Raw genomic sequence first — 21551 nt, 5'->3', positions numbered from 1 at the left:
AACTCTACTGTTAATAGACATTTTCAAGTTGTGTTTTTAAAAAGATCATCTGTAATCTGCTTACAAGAGACATAAAGGAAAAAATTGAGGGATTTTGAAAATAAAAGAAGGAAAAAGCATAAACCAGAACAATACTGAGTAAATGGAAGCTGATATGAAATAAAAATAATATCATTTGTAATGGTACCAAGAGACATGAAGTATTTATGTAAAAACCTAGCAAAATATGGGTAAGATTTGTATGCTGAGAACTACAAAATAAAGATGAAAGAAATTTTAAATTAATTTAATTTAAATTTTAAATTTAATCTTTAAAATTAAATAAATGGGGAAATAGTGTTTAGGCATTGGAAGATTAGATATTGTTAAGATGTCAGTTCTTCCCCAGACTGATACTTATATTCAATACGTTGCTAATCAAAATCCCGGAAGAAATTTTTGTAGAATAGACAAGCTGATTCTAAAACTTATATTTAATAAGCCAAGAAACAAGAATACAGTTAAAAAAAAAAAAAAAGACAAATGTATATGCTTCCACTCAAATGAGGTACTTAGAATAATCAGATTCATAGAATCAGGAAGGAGAATAGTGGGTACCAGGGGCTGGGGGGAGTGGGAGATGGGGAGTTGTTGTTTAATGGGTACAGAGTTTCAGTTGGAAAAGATGAAAAAGTTATGGAGATGGACTGTGGAGATTGCACAACAATATGAATGTACTTAATACCACTGAACTATACAATTAAAAATGGCTAAAATGGCAAATTTTGTTAAGTATATTTTATCATAATAAAAATCTTTTTAAAACAGTTTTGATGGGTGCCTGGATGGCTCAGTTGTTAAGCGTCTGCCTTTGGCTCAGGTCATGATCCCAGGGTCCTGGGATCGAGTCCCACATCAGGCTCCCTGCTCGGTGGGAAGCCTGCTTCTCCCTCTCCCACTCCCCCTGCTTGTGCTCCCTCTCTCACTCTCTCTCTGTCAAATAAATAAATAAAATCTTTAAAAAAAATAAAAATAAAACAGTTTTGAAGAAGATAAAATTAGTAAACTCACACTATGTGATTTCAAGCCTTTACTGTAAAGTTAGAGTAATCAATACAGTGTAGTAAATATAGACACATGGGTCCATAGAACAGAATAGAGAATCCAGAAATACAACCACACATGGTTAATTAATTTTTTATAAAAGCACAAAACTAATTCAGTGGAAAGTGGATAAAATTTTCACTATATTGTGCTGAAATAATTGGATACCATATGCAAAATAATCTTTATCCATAACTCACACCATACATAAAAGTTAACTAAAAATTGGCCATAGGCCTAAGTGTATATTCTAAAACTATAAAAATTCTAGGAGAAAACATAGGAGAAAATATGTCCTTGGTTTAGGTAAAGCTGTCATATAAAATATCAAAAGCATAACTACAAAAGAGAAAATTGAAAAACTCTTGAAAATTAAAAACTTTTGCTCTTCAAAAGACACAGTTAAAGAAATTAAAAAAAAAAAACACATGCTGGGTGAAAATATTTGCAAATTACAAGATTTGTATCCGGAATATATAAAGAACCCTAAACCATCAATAATAATGAAAGAAACAGTGAGTAGAAAAAAATTAAACAGGTATTTTACCAAAGAAGAGATGTAGATAGCAAAAAGCACATTGAAAACATTTGTCATCATTAGTTATTAGGAAAATACAAATTAAAACCACAATATGATACCATCATATACCTATTAGAATGGGAAAAAATACTGACAATACTAAGTGTTGACAAGAATACAGTGCAACCAGAACACTCATATATTGCTTATGGGAATGCAAAATGGTACAACCACCTTGGAAAACAGTTTGGCAGTTTATTTCTTATAAGGTTAACCATAAACCTACCATACAACCCAGCAATCCCATTACTAGACTTTTTTTCAACAGAAATGATAATTATGTTCACACAGAAGCCTTTTTCTATAATCATCAAAACAACCTAAAAGTCCTTCAACTGATAGCTGGATAAACAAATTGTGATACATTCATCCAGGGGAATACTACTCATCTCTAAAAAGAAACAAACTGCTGATATGCACAAGAGCATGGATGAATGCCAAATGCATTATTCTAGTGAAAGAAGGCAGTCTGAAAAGGCTACATACTGTATGATTCCATTTATATGACATTCGTCAAGAGGCAAAACTATTGGTACAGAAAGCAGTGTTTGCCAAGGAATGGGAGTGTGGGGGTGGGGAGTGACTGCAGGGAGGCATGTTTTATGGTCTCTAGAACTTTTCTATATCTTCACTGTGTTTTGTACTTTGTGAAAACTTGCAAAAATGTTCACTAAAAAAGGTAAATTTTATTATTTGTGAATTATACCTCAACATACCTGACTAAAAAAAAAAAAAAAGTAGACAAATAGGTGTATTCTTTTGTTTTAAGGCACTGAGGAGTGATTGGTTGTTTGTAGAGATTTGTAATTCATTTTATTGAAACTGTAGACTATTACAGGTGAAAGGAAGCTTGGGTCACCTCATGTCAATTTCCTTATTTTTCAAGGAGACAAATAGCCAGAGGAGGAAATGACAAATGACAAGGAACAATAAGCTTTTGCAATCTAATTATGTAAATTAGTACTTCAGAGGCTGGAATTAGCATTACTTTTTTATTGGTGTTTTTTTCCCCAATATAGCAAAATAGAGTCCAGAAAAACTCCTGGCATGTGTTTCACTGAACCCAGAAATTTAACAGCAGATCTTCAGATTCGAATATATAATCTTGAAACTTCACTTTGGTTAACTCTAGGACAAAAAATTCTTGTTGGAATTGTTTGCTAAAAATTGGTTTATTATCCACACATAATGGAGTTCATAATATTGCTAATGTTGGCTTAATTTCATAAACTGTGCCTTTCAGTTGCATGGTTAGATGAGAAACTGTAGAACAGTAGCTGTCAACCTTTTAGATTTTGAGCCCTTTCTTTAAACGAAGCTACACACTGAATCACACGTGTCAGAGAGACTCAGGAGAGCTTCCCTGCCTGTGGTGGAGGTTGACTCAAGCCAGCAGCACTGAGGGACTTCCATTAAGCACAGGGCAAACTCCACTGCTCCCACACCCGAGTTTGGGAAGAGGACCATAATGGTGGTTCACAGACAGATAACCGGGCATAGTAATTCAGATTAAATCTGGTTCTTGTCAGTGGGCCTTATCAACCAGGGAGTTCTTCAAAAGAGAAGTCTATGACATCAGTTCAGAGTAACATATCTCTGTCCTGGAAATCACCTGTCACTGGAAAAAGTTGTCCTTAATGTTTTTGTTTCATTTTCCTGACCATTCTGCTCTCCCTTTCTTAAATCTACCTCTATCCTGGGGGAAGAGAGGAAAGATCAGAATTCAATTTGTTGTATTTAGGTGCTCCCAGGACATTCAAAAAGGAAGGAAAGATAGACAATCACATATATATATGGGTCTGGAGCTCAGAAGAGAGAATGTAAACTGCAAATAAAAACAGGTGAGAATTTCCACACTGAAATGGTAATGGAAGCCGAGGGCAGGGCCAGGGAGGGATCACAGGAGAGGGCCTGACTGAGCTTGAGGCCAGCAGTCAAAGGCTGGGTAGATGACGATGAATGTGTATGGAGGCCAAGGAGAAAAGCTAGGAGAGCGCGGTATCCCGGAAACTGAGTTAGGATAGTGTTCCAAAAAAAAAGAGGTCCGGTGCTGAATGCTGCTGAGAAAGCAAAGGAAATGAAGCTTTAAAATGTCTACAAGATTTAACAGCATGTTGGTCACTGGTAATCTCCAGAATTAAGTCTTCTATCCTTCCATCCAGTCATTTTTCATGACTGAAAATTCTTTGAGAACAGACACCTTGAATAGAGTTCCACATCCTCCTATATTGCTTTTCACTTAAGAACTGGCCAATAAACAGTTGCTATATTGTAAACTTGCCGGATACACTTGAAGCCTTTAAGGTACGGTGCGGGTTGGAGAGATGGAACTGTTCTGTACCTTGTGGACCATTGTTAAAACTCATAGAACTGGACACCTCAAAACAGTCTGTTTTATTGCATCTTAATTTTTAAAAATGTTTTTAAATAGTCATGGTAAGAACCTTTTTCTTACATCGTGGTGGTTTCTTGGGTGTTTATTATAAATTGACTCTTTAAATCTTATATGTAGTTCCTAAATAGTCCTTTGTATTACACAAGAGTTAATGAAATACTGACAATTGAGTAAAAACAACTAAAGTTTGAAATAGAATATTTAAGAGAAATACAGAAAAGTGCCAATAGAAAACTTATGAAAATGCATCTGTGATCTTAGTTGATCCTAAAAGAAAGGAAAAAGAAAGCTATAACAAAATCTCTATTGTCTCATCTTTTTACCAGACAGGAATGGGTCACTTGCGTGTTACAAAAGATGGTCTTCGCCTAGAAGGAGAATCAGAATTTTTATTCCCGTTGTATGCCAAGGAAATACACTCCAGAGTGGTAAGAAAATGATGAAACATTTAAATATTTTGTGTTTTATGAAAAGTAAATAATCATTAAGCACAGAAATTTAACATATTTCAGAAGAAGTTCTTAAATGTATACATGCACACACATTGATGTTACATCCTATAAAAAGCTTGGCTAGAAGGTTGTAGAACATATTTCTGCTATTACATTCTAAAAGGATTCCATTTTCATGTGCTTTAGATCTGAATTTGGTGGCCTCAGTAATTTAGACCATAATAAAAAAGGTTTGGTAATTAAAACCTTTACCAAAAATAATCTAAACTTTTTTAGTGCAGGTAATTTGAATACTTTTTCAAAGCATTTAAAATTATCTGAGAAGCTTAGAAAGAAATTAGTTTCATAGTAGTATGGTCTGCACTAATTATGCTAATTAGAGATTATGGTCCTGTAGGATTCTCCGTAAGTAGATTAAACATTCCCATTAAATAATTGTGTGACTTTATAAACAAATCTATTTTATTATTATCTTCATTTACCTCCACAGAATTTATAACAAGTAGAGCCAAGCATAAAATATAGTCCATTTTTGTAATATGTTCTATTTTGTTTTCAGTGATGCTATGGACTTTGTAGTAAAGATAAACATTTGGCAAATTATTGATTAGGTGGCATTATCCCAACAAAATGTTAAACTTCATCCAACAACAACTTACCAATTGTATGAAGAGTGCACTCTTCATTTTCCTGTCATATTTCTACATATGAAAGGATATGTCAGTATCTCCTACATGTAGAGGCTCTTCCAGCTACTCTAGGGCAATTGGGAAGGATACAAAAGTCTAACCACTGAGAACACATGTGGTCTTCGAGATAAACCACACCCCTATACGGACATCAGAACAATCACCAAGCTCTACTACCAAATATGGACTGTGGAGGAGAGATTCTAGAAAGTGCAAAGCACATAAGTAGCTCTTAGACACTACTGTATTACTTCTGAGAATGTCTCAGTTGAGAGTAGGAGCAGGCAGATGACCTGGAATGTGACAGGCTGATACATGCATAAGCCCGATTCTATGAGCTTCTTCAGATAATACGCTTACATTAATCCTGATGGCATTTAAATGTATTAAATACCCCTGTCATATGGGAACATGGGGAATGAACCTAAGCTTTTGTAAAAGGGGAGGTCAGATGTGAGCAAAGAATTTAAATATTAGAACTTAGCCATCTTTCCCCCCAGAATTATGTTGGCTGATCCCCTATCATATTTTTGAAGAGATAAGACTGGTAGAATAACCTGGTGACTGAAACCAGGTGATTGGTTCATAACAAATTTACTATTCTGGATTTAATAATACTTTTAGTTATACTTATCAGATGTTTTTCATCTCTGGTATACTTTAAAAAAACAGCAAAATTGTGTAAATTATTTTAGATAATCATTTTTAAAGTCTTACAATGACGGATTGATGAAATATGTCAATTGATACATAAAATTACAGAAACATTTGGAATAATATTATGTGATCACAGAAATAGAAAGTATCTGGTAACTAATATGGCTTTCCAATAATAGGATTAACTGAACAAAATTATGTTTTATATTTTCTGTATACACTGATATATTAGTTACATTTGCTTTTCAAAAATGAGTCCAGGAAGTAATTTTCCATAAAACTACAGAAATGAATTTGCAAAATTTGACATATATTCATTTATCTATATTGCTGAGGTGAGAGAATTTATTATAAATATAATTCAACATGGTACTCTGGCTTCTAACATGTGATTACTCTTCACAAGTCCTGTCAAGATCTTGCCTGGAGGTCATGATTTAAAACCATCCACCCTGCCCATTGACCTAAACACGTAGCAATTATATTCGATAAAACAAAAAGGTTGTATTTAGAAACATATAGACATAGTCAAAAATGAAATGAAGCCCAAACACACAGTGGTAAAGCTTTACTTGAAATGATTGTCTTTGAAGTTCACAATCCTGGAAAGCAGCAGGGGCAGCTTACCATCAATGTCCACAGAGGAATAGAGACCAAAATGGCACCTGATGAGACTGCTTGGGACTCCAGCCAGACCTACTGCATGAGACAGCAGTGAAAGGCAAAAAAGGGTTGCACCTACTGCCCAGGCTTGAATAAAACTGTATATCTGTGGGATGGAGCCCATAAAAATGCCAGACCAAGACCCGAATGTCACTGAGGACACAAGCCCTGAGCCACCATTACAAGACTGAGAAACATGGTAGTCTGAATGAAAACAACGGTAAAGCCTTTAGACAGGCTGGTTGAGTCCAGAAATTAAAATACATCCACACGGGGAGCTTGAGACTGAAATTTGCAACCACATAAGGAAAACTCCATCTAAATAAAAGATACCAAATAAACTCTATAAAAAAGAGAATTAACTTCCAACTAAGTAAAAATAATCATTCTGAAAATGACTGGAAAAGCACACTTAATCTCACAGAGATAAAGCTATTTTTGAGTGGCTTTTATTAAAAGAACAAGAAATTATAAAATCAAAACAGGTAAAACAAGACAGAAATAATAGGGAACAGATTTACCCGCTTTTATTAAGCAACTAAAAAAACTTGAGAAAGTATATGAAACAATGGTTTTTGTTATGGTCTGGAAGTCACATGTTGAAACCTACCCCTAAGGTGATGGTACTAGGAGGTGGGGCTTTGGAGAGATGAGGTCATGAGGACGGAGCCCTCGTGATGGGATTAGTGCCCTTATCAGAGCAGCCTGAGAGAGCTCTCCGTTCTGCCATGTGAGCTGGAAGGCACCTTCTGTGAACCAGAAAGTGAGTCTCGTGGGACACCAAATCTGCCAGCACCATGATCTTGGACTTCCCAGTCTCCAGAACTGTGAGAAAGAAATCTTTGTTGTTTATAAGCTACCCAGTCTCTGGTATTTTGTCGTAGTGCCAAAATGGAGTAGGATGGTTTTCAAATATTGGACAGTGGCAGTCAGGACAGTTATCTCTGAGAATGGGAACAAAAGAGATGAGCCCTAGGAGTGCCCCAGTTTACTGCCTGGAGAGTTTCTAAGGCCACAGTGAGGGAGGGGACCAGTGCAGAGGCAGGCGTTCTCCCCAAGTTGAGAAGATATGGTTGGGAGTCCAAGGAAGAGCAGCCAACCTGAAGTTCACAGAGCAGAGTACCATGGAGGAGGGGGCTGCCGCCACTGAGAGAGCCCAGAGATTGCACGGAGTGCCCCCTTCACCACCCTGCACACCGAGACTAGAGGGAAGAAATTGGTAAACTGTTAACTCTTATTGTCATGCTAGTTATTTTTGGAAGTGCAAAAACAAGGATTAAGGTCACATCATTGGATAAAATGTGAGATACTGATAGATCCATCTGCTTCCACAAAGCAATTTGGAGCATTTTGGACATACCAGAGTTCCAAGGCACTCCTGAAACTTCTTTCCTTCTGAAAAATCACATCATTCCCTGCAGCTTCGGAAGATTCTTGGTTCCCTCTGAATGGACCATAAACCCACCTGAATCCAACAGCCAAACTGTTGCATTCTTTTTGAAGAAAATTGTTTATATAAAAACAAACGATCTATAAAACAAAACCACCCATTCAGAGCTTTGATACCACAGAAGGCACTTACCTGCACATAAAGCCATTTTATCTTTCAACAAAAAATTCAAAAAACATAGGCATCTGACAAATTTTAAAAGCTCTTTTGAAATTGTGAAAAAACTTTACATTTTGAAAATAAGTAACATGGTATTTATTATAGAAGAACTAACCATTCTCTGATTTATATTCCAAAAATATATCATGTCTTGGACATAAATAATAAGAAATGAAATTTTAATTCCTTGGAATAGAAAAAACACTGATTAAAACTTGATGATTTTAGATCTTCACCCTGAGAACTAATTTGGTACATTGTGGCCAGTGCACACAAGCAGCAGAAACCCATAAGAGTATTATAATTTATGAAAAAAAAGTTAGGACATCTACAGCAGCAAGGAAATGAATTTTGCCACCAACCACATGAACTTAAAAGAAGACCCTGTGCCTGGAATGAATCCTCAGCCCTGCAGTCCCCTTGAGATGCTGAAAAGGGAACCACTGGTAGATTCTGCCTGGACTCCTAACCCATAAAAACTATGATATAATAAATATGTGTTTTTTTTTTTTTTAAAGATTTTTTTTTTTAATGTTTTATTTATTTATTCATGAGAGTCAGAGAGAGAGAGAGAGAGAGGCAGAGGCAGAGGGAGAAGCAGGCTCCCCGCCTAGCAGGGAGCCCGATGCGGGACTCGATCCCAGGACTCCGGGATCAGGACCTGAGCCGAAGGCAGACGCTTAACCATCTGAGCCACCCAGGCGCCCTAAATATGTGTTGTTTTAAACTTTGGGGAAAAAGTACATTTATTTACTCTTTTAACATAATATAGTCCACGATTTGAAAATATGTATAGGGTCACAGAATCTGTGACTATGGAGAAATTATCTCCTATAAATCCTAAATTTATGTATGAATATAAAGATAGTCATTTTAAATAATGTGCTTTTTTTTGTCAAATTTTATAAATGCTTTTCTAGGACTCATCTCTGCTTCTGCAGTCAACTCAGAATGTGACTGTCAACGCACGCAACTCTGAAGGAGAGGTCACAGGCAGATTAAAAGTGGGTGAGTCGAACTTCACCGTGCTTGGTATGTGAGTGGTCCATGGAGAGCTGGGCTGAATGGATACATTTTTCTCTTCTAAAGAATTCAAAGTTACTTATGAACAATTAAAGCATGAACTTTCAGGGTGCCTGGGTGGCTCAGTTGGTTAAGCGACTGCCTTCAGCTCGGGTCATGGTTCCAGGGTCCTGGGATCGAGCCCCACATTGGGCTCCCTGCTCAGTGGGAAGCCTGCTTCTCCCTCTCCCACTCCCCCTGCTTGTGTTCCCTCTCTCGCTGTCTCTCTCTTTCTGTCAAATAAATAAATAAAATCTTTAAAGCATGAATTTTCTAAATATCATGCTGTGTTGACCACAGAGAATAATTGGCATCACAGGGGAGACAGTCTGAAGTATTTTAAGTAAAGTTATTTTGATTCTAAGAAATAGAGGACCATGTGTGTAACCAACTGCCCTTGGGTCAGCAATGTACACCCATCAACCAGCTAAAACCAGAGAGTAGGCTCACCCAGGAGTGAGATCACATGGAATCTCACACAGTGATAAAAACGGTTAGAGAGAGAGATGGAAGAAATGACAAAAGAGCAAACCACCCAGTGAAAGGAACATGTACACATTCTCTATACTATTGGCAATCTATAGATGTGCCAAATCTAAGAAATTAGGTGGTCCTAATACAGACTGGTAACTTTCAGTGTCTCTTTTTTAATGACTGTTTTTACAAAACAGAATAATGTTTCATGGGAAACTGCAGCCACATAATTAGCCTGATGATTCCTTTTTATCATGCTAATACAGGAGTTCTACATTTTATGTTCTTCTTTAATCTTTATAACTTATTCTAAATAATGGATCATATTTCTCTTTTGCTTAGAAGTTTGATCACTAAGTCCAGTGAAATTCTCAGTGGGCCTAGAAGACAAATCTGAGTTTATCCAGCATACATGTTCTTGGAACTTGTCTAAATCAAATCATATTTTCTTGATGAATTATGTAGTATTATGATTTATCTTTTACCATTTTTTCATAAAATTCTTTGATTGTAGCTTTTAAGTGTTTGAGGGACCTTTGCTCATCTTTTGTCATTTGTTCAACATTTACTGGATGCCTATGTGCTACTTTCTAGATGCTGTCAAGTAAGTAATAACATATAAATAATGTGCACGTCTCTCTTAGGAGCTCCAAAAGTAAAAGAGTCCCTTTATATTCTTTATATTCTTATAAAAATGATTTAATAGAAATATGTCCTAATTTAATATTTTGTTGAATATGGATTTTCATATATCATACAAGAGAGTTAGACATAATATAAATCTGTCTCCAATTGCATGAGTGAAAAACTGAAGCACTGGAAAGCTCATTTGCTTAAGAACACACAGCTATATAGCAGAAAAAGCCAAACCAGGAGGTAGTAGAAATTAGCAGTTAGCAGGAATTAGTAGTTAGCAGGAAAAGCAAACCCCAGGCCTTATTTCCCTCAGCCCAGAGTATAGCACTCCCTCTCTCCAGTCAAATTTCCTTAAATTATGGCACACCAGTAACCACCCTAGTTCCTGCAAATATGGTTAGCATTTTTGCCACCAACAAATGTACTTAAAAAACAAAACAGAAAAACAAAAAAACAAAAAACTTTCCTACTAGAATTACTTTGGTTTAAACTGTTAGTCTTAAATCTTGAGTTTTAACCTTGGTGTTTCATGCTTGATAGAGTGTGAAAGTTAGTGATTTCTTAATAAACTTTGGTTGGAAAACCTCTGTTATATTAAGGACCCTGAACCAGGCAATATGACTCAGCTCACCAAGGTTATTTTCAAGTAAATGACTTCCCACAGTCACAGTCATTCCAGCCTCATATTTCCTGGAAGATGCTAAATTTAGCCAACCTGGATATTAAAATGTAATTTATGTGAACTAGCCAAATTAATCCCACTTAATTAAATGAATAATTATTTATTACTAAACCCCTGAAAAAAATGGCGACCAGTACAGTCAAAACCAAAAGTCTTAAATCCCAAAAGAAATCAAACATTGACAAGCAAGCAATAATTTCATTTCAATTTCAATTTGAAATTTCATTTCAAATCCTTGAACTGAAAGATATCAACTCATAGCAACTCCATAGCAATGGAATCTTCCTAATCATAAGTGCAGCTCTGGTTACCATAGTTAATTTTCTTTTGATTTCAAATAACAGAAATGAATTCTGGTTGACTTAAAAATAAAACACCCCCAGAAGTTTGCAAGCTGCACTCAGATGGGCTGGCTGGGTTTGGAGCTGGGTTTTCTGAGATCATAGCCTGGCTGTAGCCAGTGTATCCTGTGGAAGCACCAGTTTTCCAGCAACTGGCAGTAGGTGCAGAATTTGATCAAGCAGGACCCTTGGCCTCCACCTTGAGAGATTTCTATAGCATTATAGTCACTACCAATCCAAGTGGAGCTTTTCAAATTACAACCGAATAAACCCAGTGGGGAAGCTGGTAATGTTTATGGCACCATTTGGTCACTGCCACCCAGACATTGAAGTCATTTTTCGGGATGCTGAAAGATACCCTCTGCTACAATCGCACCGTCTTAGATCCAGGTCTTCGAATAGCAAAGCGGAGAGATAAGAATCTCATCAATCCATAAAGTTTGTTAGGGCTCTTGGAACTTCTGCATTGCCATGATAACCTTCTGCAAAAGATTTTATATACTCAGAACGTGACTAATATAAAGAATAGAAATGTAAAATATAAAGAATATAAGATGTATATACTCAGAACATGACCAATACAAAGAATATAAATAAAATGAAAGTGAGTATAGTATTGCAGAATTTCATGCACGCTCCATTACGGGACAGCGGTGCATCTGCAGTCAAGCTGTCTTTGGATGTAATGATTGAACTCAGCAGAAGAAACATTAGAAATGAGGCCAGAAATACCAGCATTATCCCAGCTGCATGTTTCTCTGAAGTCACCAAGATGTTACTGCTTTGAAATCCTTCCTAGAGAAATAGCAGAAAGGGGGCAGTGACTCAGAATCTGAAGAAGAAAGACTGTGTAGTGCAGTGGGCTGCAGGAAAGAGAAGCTCCGAACACAGGGTTGCAACAGGCTGTGACTGTAAGAGTGTACTTAAGAGCCAAAAGCGGAACAATAACTGAGGCATTTGACTTTTCAGCCGTTCACTTGATTAATGATTCCCTGAGGTTCAGCAAATAAATTACTAAAGCCCACAGCATGCTCTGAGAAGAGGTTTGAAATGAGGGTGATGCTTAGAGACCTTATCTCCAGATTGGTGGGAATTTATGGGCTTTTTCTCTTTAACTTTGATCCTTTGGTGCAGAGGTTTCTGCAGCCCCTTCAAAGAGAAATAACCGAGAGTCTTCTGTTTGCTGCACAAGCACAGCATCATCATCATTGCTCAAAACTGAGACCAACCATTTTGTAATTGACAAAAAATTCAGGGTAGTCATGACAGTAATAAGCAATGCTATCACAGATAGCAGCTCAATGTCCTCTGGCCAAGACCCCTCCAAGATCTGGCCCAGTGTAGAACACACAAAGAGAAGACTGTGATGATATCTTCTAGAACTTTGATTCAGCTCTTCTGGTCACCATATCCTTTGATGTTGCAGAAGAAATTCTGGGGTGAGCCTACAGAGGCCTTGATAGAAGCAAGAGTGCAAAGGGGTGCCTGGGTTGGCTCAGTTGGTTGAGCATCCAACTCTTGATTTTGGCTCAGGTCATGGTCTCAGAGTCATGAGATCCAGTCCCGCATCAGGCTCTGCACTCAGCAAGGAGTCTGCTTGAGATTTTTCTCCTTCTCCCTCTCCCTCTGCCACTCATATGCTCTCTCTCTCTCTCTAAAATAAATAAATCTTAAAAAAAGAAGAAGAAGCAAGAGTTCAACAATATGGAGAATTCAATGCTAGATTGCATCTTGGTAGCAGACATTCTAGAATTGAAAAAGAGGAAGAGAATGACAAAGATGGGTGGGAGAGTACCAGTCTTAAGAAGAGGAGGATGCCGACGGTGAATGGGTTGACATGTACCATTCTTCCCTGAGGAACAGCAAGAACTTGCCAAGAATCTGACCAGCATGCTCACAGAGGAGTGGAAAGCCAAAACTGCTGCCCTCAGACAGAGACATGGCAAAATCTTACGAAAGTACATATACACACTCCTGTTGACCGAGTAATCCCACTTCTAGGGATCTACCCTGAAGATACCACCTCAACCAAACAAAATACATGCATAAAGGTTATTCTTGGCGGCAATATTTCTAATTGCAAAGCATTGGAAACCACTTACATATCCATACGTCTGGGTGAATGGCTGGATAACCACAGTACATCCACGTGACAGAGAACCCTGCATCTGTAAAAAAGGATGAGGAAGATATCTAAGAATTTATATGGAGTGACTTCCCAGATGTATTTGTAAGCAATAGAGATAAAGTACAGAAGAGTATCTATTGTATGCCACCCTTCATGGAAGAAAGAAAGGGATATAAGAAAACATACGGGTGTTTACTTATTTGTGGGCAAAAGAAATGAAGGAGAAACCTGAAATGCAGAGACTGGCTCCTTTCCGGGTATGCATGGGAAGAGGGTGGGGGATGAGTCTGAGGTAGAAAGGATGAGGAGGAAGTCACATATCCAATTAAAGCTATCAAGGATTCTGTATGTCAGGAAAAACTTGGTTGTATTTTCACTCGCAAAAACCCTTAAGCCGATTTCACAAACGTAATTGGTCAGATCATGAAAACTTCCTTTATTTATTTCCTTCATTTTTCATTTCCTTCTTTGTACCAAAACCTTTCATTAAAAATTTTACTTTACCAGATAGTTACTTTTATCACCAAGGTAGAATTTGAATTTTATTTCTTAAAGAACTCCACTGCAAAAGAGGATTATTTGCTTAGCTCTAATCCCTGTTCAGCTAGGTCAATAAAAACTAGTAGAATATTAATAAAATTTAAAAGATTGATTAGAAACTTGGTTATTTTAAGAGATGATTATCCCTGTGATTATGGGCTTGTCATCACTTGGAGAATAGTGTTTTCTGAAGTGAAAACATGTTTAAATTTAACATTCAATGTGTCCTTGTTTTTAATAAAACGAAGATGGAATTTTATTCACCTCTGTGCCTTTGCTCAAGTATTTCCATCTACCAGGTGTACCTCATTCTCCCTTCATCAGGGAAACAGAAACTCTTTCTACAAGGTCAGCTCAGACATCATTTCCCAGGGTGCCATTCCTGACCCCCAAGAATAGATTAGGGATTTCCTGTCAGGGTTTCTCATTGAACATTGCCTTCCTTGTATCACAGCCATTCCTAAATTGTCCTGGAACTCGGTTCATACCCTTTTTCTTCAGTGGACTAGGAACTCCTATAAGTTGTGAGCTACATCCCACAATTGTTTATCTATCCTCAATTCTTAGCACAGAACCTTAAACATAAAAAAAATTAAAAATGCCATAAATTTGTGCTGAATAGTACAGACTCACTTTTTTGCATTGTCTTTTAAGTTTATTTATTTTTTTTACTAATCTCTACACCCGACATGGGGCTTGAACTCATGACTCTGAGATCAAGAGTTGCATTTTTGCATTTTCTTTGACTTGAGTAAGGGTTTATATGACTACTTATATTGCTACTCATGAAAATTATGCTCCTAAGCTCGTTGACTAGTTCATCACCGTATATGAACCAGTGGTTACAGAAAAGGTATCAGTCATGTAGTTGAACCCCTTTTACTGAATAATGCCTCCTAGAACTGTTATATGAATCTCCAATAAGCTCAACAGTGAAGTCTTACTGGATAAATTATTCCAGGGGTTTTTTTCTCCTTGTCAATTTTAAATGCCCATAACTTCATATTCGTCATGTAATATAAATATAAATAATGCAAAGCAGTATTTATATAATGACTACGTAAGATATAGCAGTGACCCAGAAGAGGTGAATGGTGATGCTAAGTCCCTGAGTGACTGAATCTGGGTAAAAGTGCAGAAGAGCAGAAATACAGGCAACTATCCAAAAAATAAAGTCTGGCTTCCTTAAGGGAAAGAAGATTAAGACATAGAGGAAAAAATGAGTTCCACTTTATAACTGCCTCAAACACACATACAGACATATTTAAATGAAGAATCACTGAAGGCTTTTACAATACCAGTTAATGAAATAATGTAAGAATATGTTGGTGATCATATCCAAAACTGGTTAATGTATTCATTGAAGAGCTTCTATTTAATTTCTGGTTAGGTATCCATCAACTTTAATGAGTACTGGGAGTCATCAGGGACACACACGCAAAGACTCTAAGATAGCCATTTTGTCAATAAACTTACTCTCCTAGGTAAGACTATAAAGCTAACATACAAATAATTAGGGAACACGTGTAGTTCCTTGCACGAATGCTGAGAGCTGTGTTCCAGAGAGATTAACCTGTTATGCTGCCAGGGTTAGAAAGATTGGAAGCACAAAGATTAATTAGGAAACATAAAATGGTGAATGCCTGAGAGCAGGCAAGGGAAATCGAACAAGGTCGGGTATGCTCTTGAGGGCACGGTATCCCCAGTGCCCAGCACGTGGGAGCACCCACTAAATCTTTGCTGAGTAAATAATGAGTTGGTAGTCACTGAGTCCAAAGCTCATCTGATGAGATGAAACTTGGAGGAGAAAGTGATGCCTCTGTCATTGAAATATGAAGAAGGAAGGCGTGACGGGGACAAAAATGCCATAGGGGAAGGAAGGACAGAAGTTTGAAGATGTTCTGCGCTGATGTCTGTTTTCTCCAGGGGGTAAGAGGTGAGGACCTCTCCCGAGGATAAGGGCAGAGGAGGGAATCTGAGTATGATTCATTTTCCGGGTTGACTTTGGCCATTAAAGTGAGCCATTCATAAAATGGTCTTTCACAAATCTCACGTTTTCAGAATACAAAATCCTTAGTGGGGTAGTACTCAAAAGATGACAAATTTAAATAATCTGAGTAGAAGAAATATGTTATTTTGGGCAAGTTGTAAACTTGAAAAAATTAACTTTTAGATGACTTATCTGTTCATATATTTGATCTAGATTAACATTTTTTTTGGTTTTGCTTTTTAAATTTTTTTGTTTGAGTATAGTTAACACACAACAGTGCATTCATTTCAGGTGTACAACATAGTGATTCAGCATCTCTACACAATATGCATTGTAGATTAGCACATATTTGACATAATTTTAATAATATAGATTTAGGCTTAGAACATAAAAAGTTTAATCATAGAATTTAAAAGAACTATTGGTAACAGATTTTATATATTTAGTAATTTGACATGGGTGACATGACATGACATGTAAAAATAGAGATTTTGACACTACATATAGTAAACACTTCATAATAAAATGTTTTAATGAATTTTTCAGGTCCCAAAATGGTAGAGGTCCAGAGTCAACAGTTTCAGATCAACTCCAAGGATGGCAAGGCACTGTTTACTGTCGATGAAAAGGAAGTCGTGGTTGGTACAGATAAACTTCGAGTAACTGGTATGTGATATTTAAAATTGAGATATAATTAACATATAATATTAGACTCATTTCAGGTGTACAACATAATGATTTGATATCTGTATCTATTGTGAAATGATCACCACAGTAAATCTAGTTAACACCCATCACCACACATAGTTACAAATTTTTTTCTTGTGAGGAGCACTTTTATTTTTTTTATTTTAATTGCAGTGTAGTTAACATACAGTGTTATACTAGTTTCAAGATCTATTCTCTTAGCAACTTACAAATATGCAATACAGTATTGTTAACTATAGTCACCATACTTACATAAAATCCCCAGGACTTAGTTATTTTATAACTCGAAGTTTGTACCTTTTGACCCCCTTTACCCATTTTGCCCATCCCCACCCCATGCCTCTGGCAACCACCAATCTGTTCTCAGTATCTATGAGTTTGGCTTCTTTTTTAGATTCTACATGTAAGTGAGATCACACAGCATTTATCTTTCTCTGACTTATTCCACTTAGCATAATGCCCTCATGGTCTATCCATAGTTGCAAATAGCAAGATTTCCTTCTTTTTTATGGCTGAGTAATATTCCATCCCATATAAATATCACATTTCCTTTATCCATTTATATGTACTAACTCTTAAGGAAAACAATATCCCATAGAATACATTTCTACAAAAGCATATTTTACTTTTGGCAAGTTTACTCTGGAATTTTTCAGGTAGGTAAGAAAAAGTCGTTTGAATTTGTTGACTCTTCTCCATGGCATTTTTTTTTTTTTAAATTCTTGATACTCTCCTAGAAGAATGAAATCTTCCTCACAAATTTTTGCTCATTCTTTTCTTCCACCATATGGTAACCCTTTATCTCTTTCCAGTTGGTGTAACCCGAAGACTTATCATAAATTCCTCTATCATCTGTATGATATTCTAATATCTCTTTCCCATATGTCTTTTGCAAGAGAATCTTCTTCCAAGTTTCTTTTATTCCCATTGTATCAGGTACTTGGAATCCCTTTACTTCTATAAAAACTTGTCTCTCTTGGAAATAAAAATTGGGTGGGGTTCTGATAGAAATCACTTTTAGGACTGAAAAGAAGAAATTTGGGGGGGAAAAGTGTGCAGAACATGTTTGAAATGTACTTGCTGAGCTTCTGTCAAGACTATAAAACATTGGAAGGCAGATACTGGTTAAATTGATCCCAGTACTTTTCTGTACTGGGCAACTTTATTCTCTCACACATTATTACCAATACTCATAAATAAAAACTGGCTTAAGAAGTAGACTCAAGCCTCATACAAAGTTTTATGTAATATATAATTCTTAACAAAACAAAATATAAGAATCATAACCTGTGTTGCAGTATGCACTAAGGCAGTAGTGTGTGTGAATTTCTTACTAAAATAAAGGACGCTAGGAATCTATTTAAAGGAAATTGATCATTTCCTGATAAAGAAATGGCTAGGTTGTCCAAGAGTCTTGGTCATCAGAAATCTGCTATTGCTCCATACAAAGCATATTGGCTTTCAGATTCTATTCCTAGTTCTAACCTCAACAATTACTAGTCACATGACCTCAGGCAAGTTCATCTCTTAGGCTGTTTGCCCACTTTTAAAAGTAGATTGATAATGTCTCCTGTACTAGCACTGCTGAATTAAGTGGATTAATATATGCAGAGGGCAGCAGAGGTCTTGATAAAGTGTTATTGTACTGCAGGGCAATGAAATCTATAGGGAAAACAGTTTAAGAAATAGGACAGATTGCTTCAAACCCAAGCCATCCCACACAGGGCATCCCTTCAGTGAAACTTTTCTTATCCTAGGGCTCTTCCAGGTCTTGATGTTAATTTTAGTCGAACAGGTGAGAAAAATTGATAAGCAACTATATTATTTATTACCTGCATGTATGTATCAGAATCGCCCACATGTATGTATCAGAATCACCCATGTATCAGGGCTTGTCAAAATATATGTTGCTTGGCTTCATCCCCAGAGTTTCTGATTCAGTAGCTCTGGAATGGGACATGAGAATCTGCATTTCTTATAAGTTCTCAGATGATGCTGATGCTTCAGTGCTAGGGACCACAGGCTGAGAAACACTCCCTATGTTAACTTGTCCAGAATCAGTGGAAAATAACATGTTGGTTCCATATAGCCACTCCCCCAGAACACACACATTTCAGTTAGTCTTTTTAAAGATAAGTTATATTCTTCTTCTTTTCATATTTTTTTGTCTGAGGTACAAATTTCTTCCAAACTCCTTTTCTCTCCAGTGAGACTAACTAGAGCAAATACACCACCGCACCTGTAATTACTGTACACTTTCCTTGTCGTTACGCCATTATAACAATATGGAGTTTTTGTCACCAGGGCCACCTGAGTGGTGAGTGTATGAACAGTACAATTTTGATGCAGATCTTGACTCTTCTCAGTTTTTCAGTATGTTCATAGCTTCCCTAAATTTTGTGATTAAAGAAATGCAAGAAATTTTACAATTCTGACTTCTCTCCTTATTTTTCCTATGTAAGGTCTGACTGCCTCTCAATATTGTATAGCTCAGACTTTCTCAACCTTAACACTACTGACATTTTGGGCTAGATAATATTTTTGGTGTAGGTGTGGGGCTATCTTACGCACTGCAGGATATTTGGCAGCATCCCTGACCTTTATGCATAGATACAGTAGCATTCTTACCCCCGGAGTTATGACAACCAAAATGTCTGCAAACATTGCCAAAAGTTTTCAGGAGGATGAAGGGGTTGCAAAATCACCTCTAGTTGAGAAACACTGATTTACCTTAAACCTACACTGTTTCTCTGGACTTTATTAACATTGATTTAATGTGTACTATCTGCTAATAAGCGAGCTAAATACCTATAGTATAAAATGATTAAGATATACTTTCTTTTACATAATGTTTATATTTTAGCTGGAGAGCTTTTAACATAAATTAATTGGTTGGACACAGTCCACTAAGGACTGTAAGAGATGTTTGGGCCACAGGCTACAGGAGCAGCCTGGAGAAAAGCATCAGTTGTGCCAGAGTGTGATAGAAAGAGACACAGAGTGGGTCAGACAAGGTTTCTCAAGGAAAGACGAATTTGAGCTGGTCCTAGAAAAATGCGTCAAGGTTTATCAGGAAGAAAAAGTGAGGTTAATTTTTCTAAACAGAGTGTAGAGCATGAATGAATATTAATAAATGGATATTGATAGACACTTATTAAATAGTATTAAATTATTAAATTAATGTATTTTATTAATGAATCTAAATATTAATTAATATAAATATTAAGTTATTAAATTATTTTTAAATTATTAAATAATAGATAATTATTAAAAATAAAAGTGGATAACTTTCTGAGAACCAAACTGAGTTCCAATACCAGCTGCTCCACTGAGTAGATGTGTGACCTGGAGCATCTTTCACCCCTCAGTCCTTCACACTACAGCCCCAAATATCTATACCCACTGGTCTCTCATTGACTGTACCAGACTTTGTTGAAAGAAATTGAAGAAGGCACGCCCCGCATTAGGCTCCCTGCTCAGCAGGAAGCCTGCTTCTCCCTCTCCCACTCCCCCGGCTTGTGTTCCCTCTCTCTCGCTGTCTCTCTCTCTCTCTGTCAAATAAATAAATAAAATCTAAAAAAAAAAAATAAGTCCTAGAGATCTAATGCACAGTATAATGAATATAGAAAACATTATTGTATAATAGTCATCAAAACTGCTAAGAGACTAGAACTTAATTATTGCACTCACTAAAAAGAAAGGACCATTATGTAGCATGATAGAGATGCTAATTATCACTATAATGACAATTATAATATATAAATGTATCAAATTAACATATTTTACACCTTACATTTACACAGTGTTATATGTCAAATATATTTCAATAAAGTAGCATTCTTTAAAAAGTCTTAACTTCAATTTAGTCAGCTAGGAAACTGAAGAATTGTATTTAAGTCATATTTATGGAGGAAATTAAATAATTTCACCAACTCACTTTGAAATTGACCAAGGCCTTTAAGCAGTCTCATTTTTCCCCCTAAAAATAGAATTGGTCACCAAGTGACCAAAGTTAGCATGACCCTTTGTTAACTTCATTTATAGAACATATTACTGAAGTAGCATCAAAATTTCATCTTAAAAAATTTTTTATACCACTGCCAGAACTGACTTCAGGCAGAAAATATACTTTAATTCCTTGGCAGTGATTTGCTAGGCTGGGTTCGTTCCCCAACATTTAGTAAGAAAAACATAGTCCTGTAATGTTATCCAATTTCCCTTGAGGAAAACAAGATTTAATGATAAACCAGTTCAATTTCTTTGCACCTGTGCAGCTAACCAGGCTTACATGAAGTCAGAAGTGATGGAGTAGAAATGCTGGAGTCACTCACAAAGCCACTGACAAAAGAGGATCTGGAGAATAAGATTTCAACAGCTGAAAAAGTAAACATAAACAAAGATTATAAATCCAGGTCCCTTAAAAAGACACTTGACAGATTATCTACAAGATGCTAAGAGATCACCATATCCTTTAAGAACATATCCAAGATCTCCAAACACTTTGTAATGAAGTTCTGTGAACAGTTGATGACCTGGCCCATTGGTTAACAATCTTCAGCTGAAAGGAACAAAAGACCCAAAAAATCTGGCTTAAATGATAAGAATATATATTATCTTACATGAAAAGTCTGGAGGCAAGGTAGCTCCAGTTTGATTAATTCAGTGGTCCAGTAATATTTACTCCAGCTTTGCTTCCCTTAAGTGTGTCAACATTCCCCTTTTAATTGCAATATGATTCCAACAGTCACTTCCCTGTGGGATGACTTCTCTAAACTTCTAGAAGAGGACCTTGATGACCTCTTTAAATTACCCTTCCAACCTAAATTCTCCTCATATTAAATGATTTACCTTTCTCTTGAAAG

At 36.5% G+C, this 21551-nt stretch overlaps 1 protein-coding gene and 1 pseudogene across 4 annotated transcripts in view; both read left to right on the top strand.

Annotated features, from left to right (window-relative positions):
• The window catches only part of SGCG (sarcoglycan gamma), a 127307-nt gene that overhangs the window by 81996 nt on the left and 23760 nt on the right, over positions 1-21551 (top strand). For all 4 annotated transcript variants that reach the window (XM_036074309.2, XM_036074310.2, XM_036074312.2 and 1 more), the window contains exons 3-5: positions 4385-4486; positions 9049-9136; positions 16528-16647. In XM_036074309.2, coding sequence (XP_035930202.1) covers positions 4385-4486; positions 9049-9136; positions 16528-16647 — 310 coding nt within the window. The remainder of the gene's footprint in view (positions 1-4384; positions 4487-9048; positions 9137-16527; positions 16648-21551) is intronic.
• LOC144381446 (protein SDA1 homolog) lies at positions 10918-13364 on the top strand (annotated as a pseudogene).

The sequence above is a fragment of the Halichoerus grypus genome, chromosome 4 (genome assembly GCF_964656455.1).
Source record: "Halichoerus grypus chromosome 4, mHalGry1.hap1.1, whole genome shotgun sequence".
NCBI lineage: Eukaryota > Metazoa > Chordata > Mammalia > Carnivora > Phocidae > Halichoerus > Halichoerus grypus.
The sequence above is the reverse complement of the archived record's forward strand: the minus strand, read 5'-3'. Positions and strand labels throughout refer to the sequence as shown.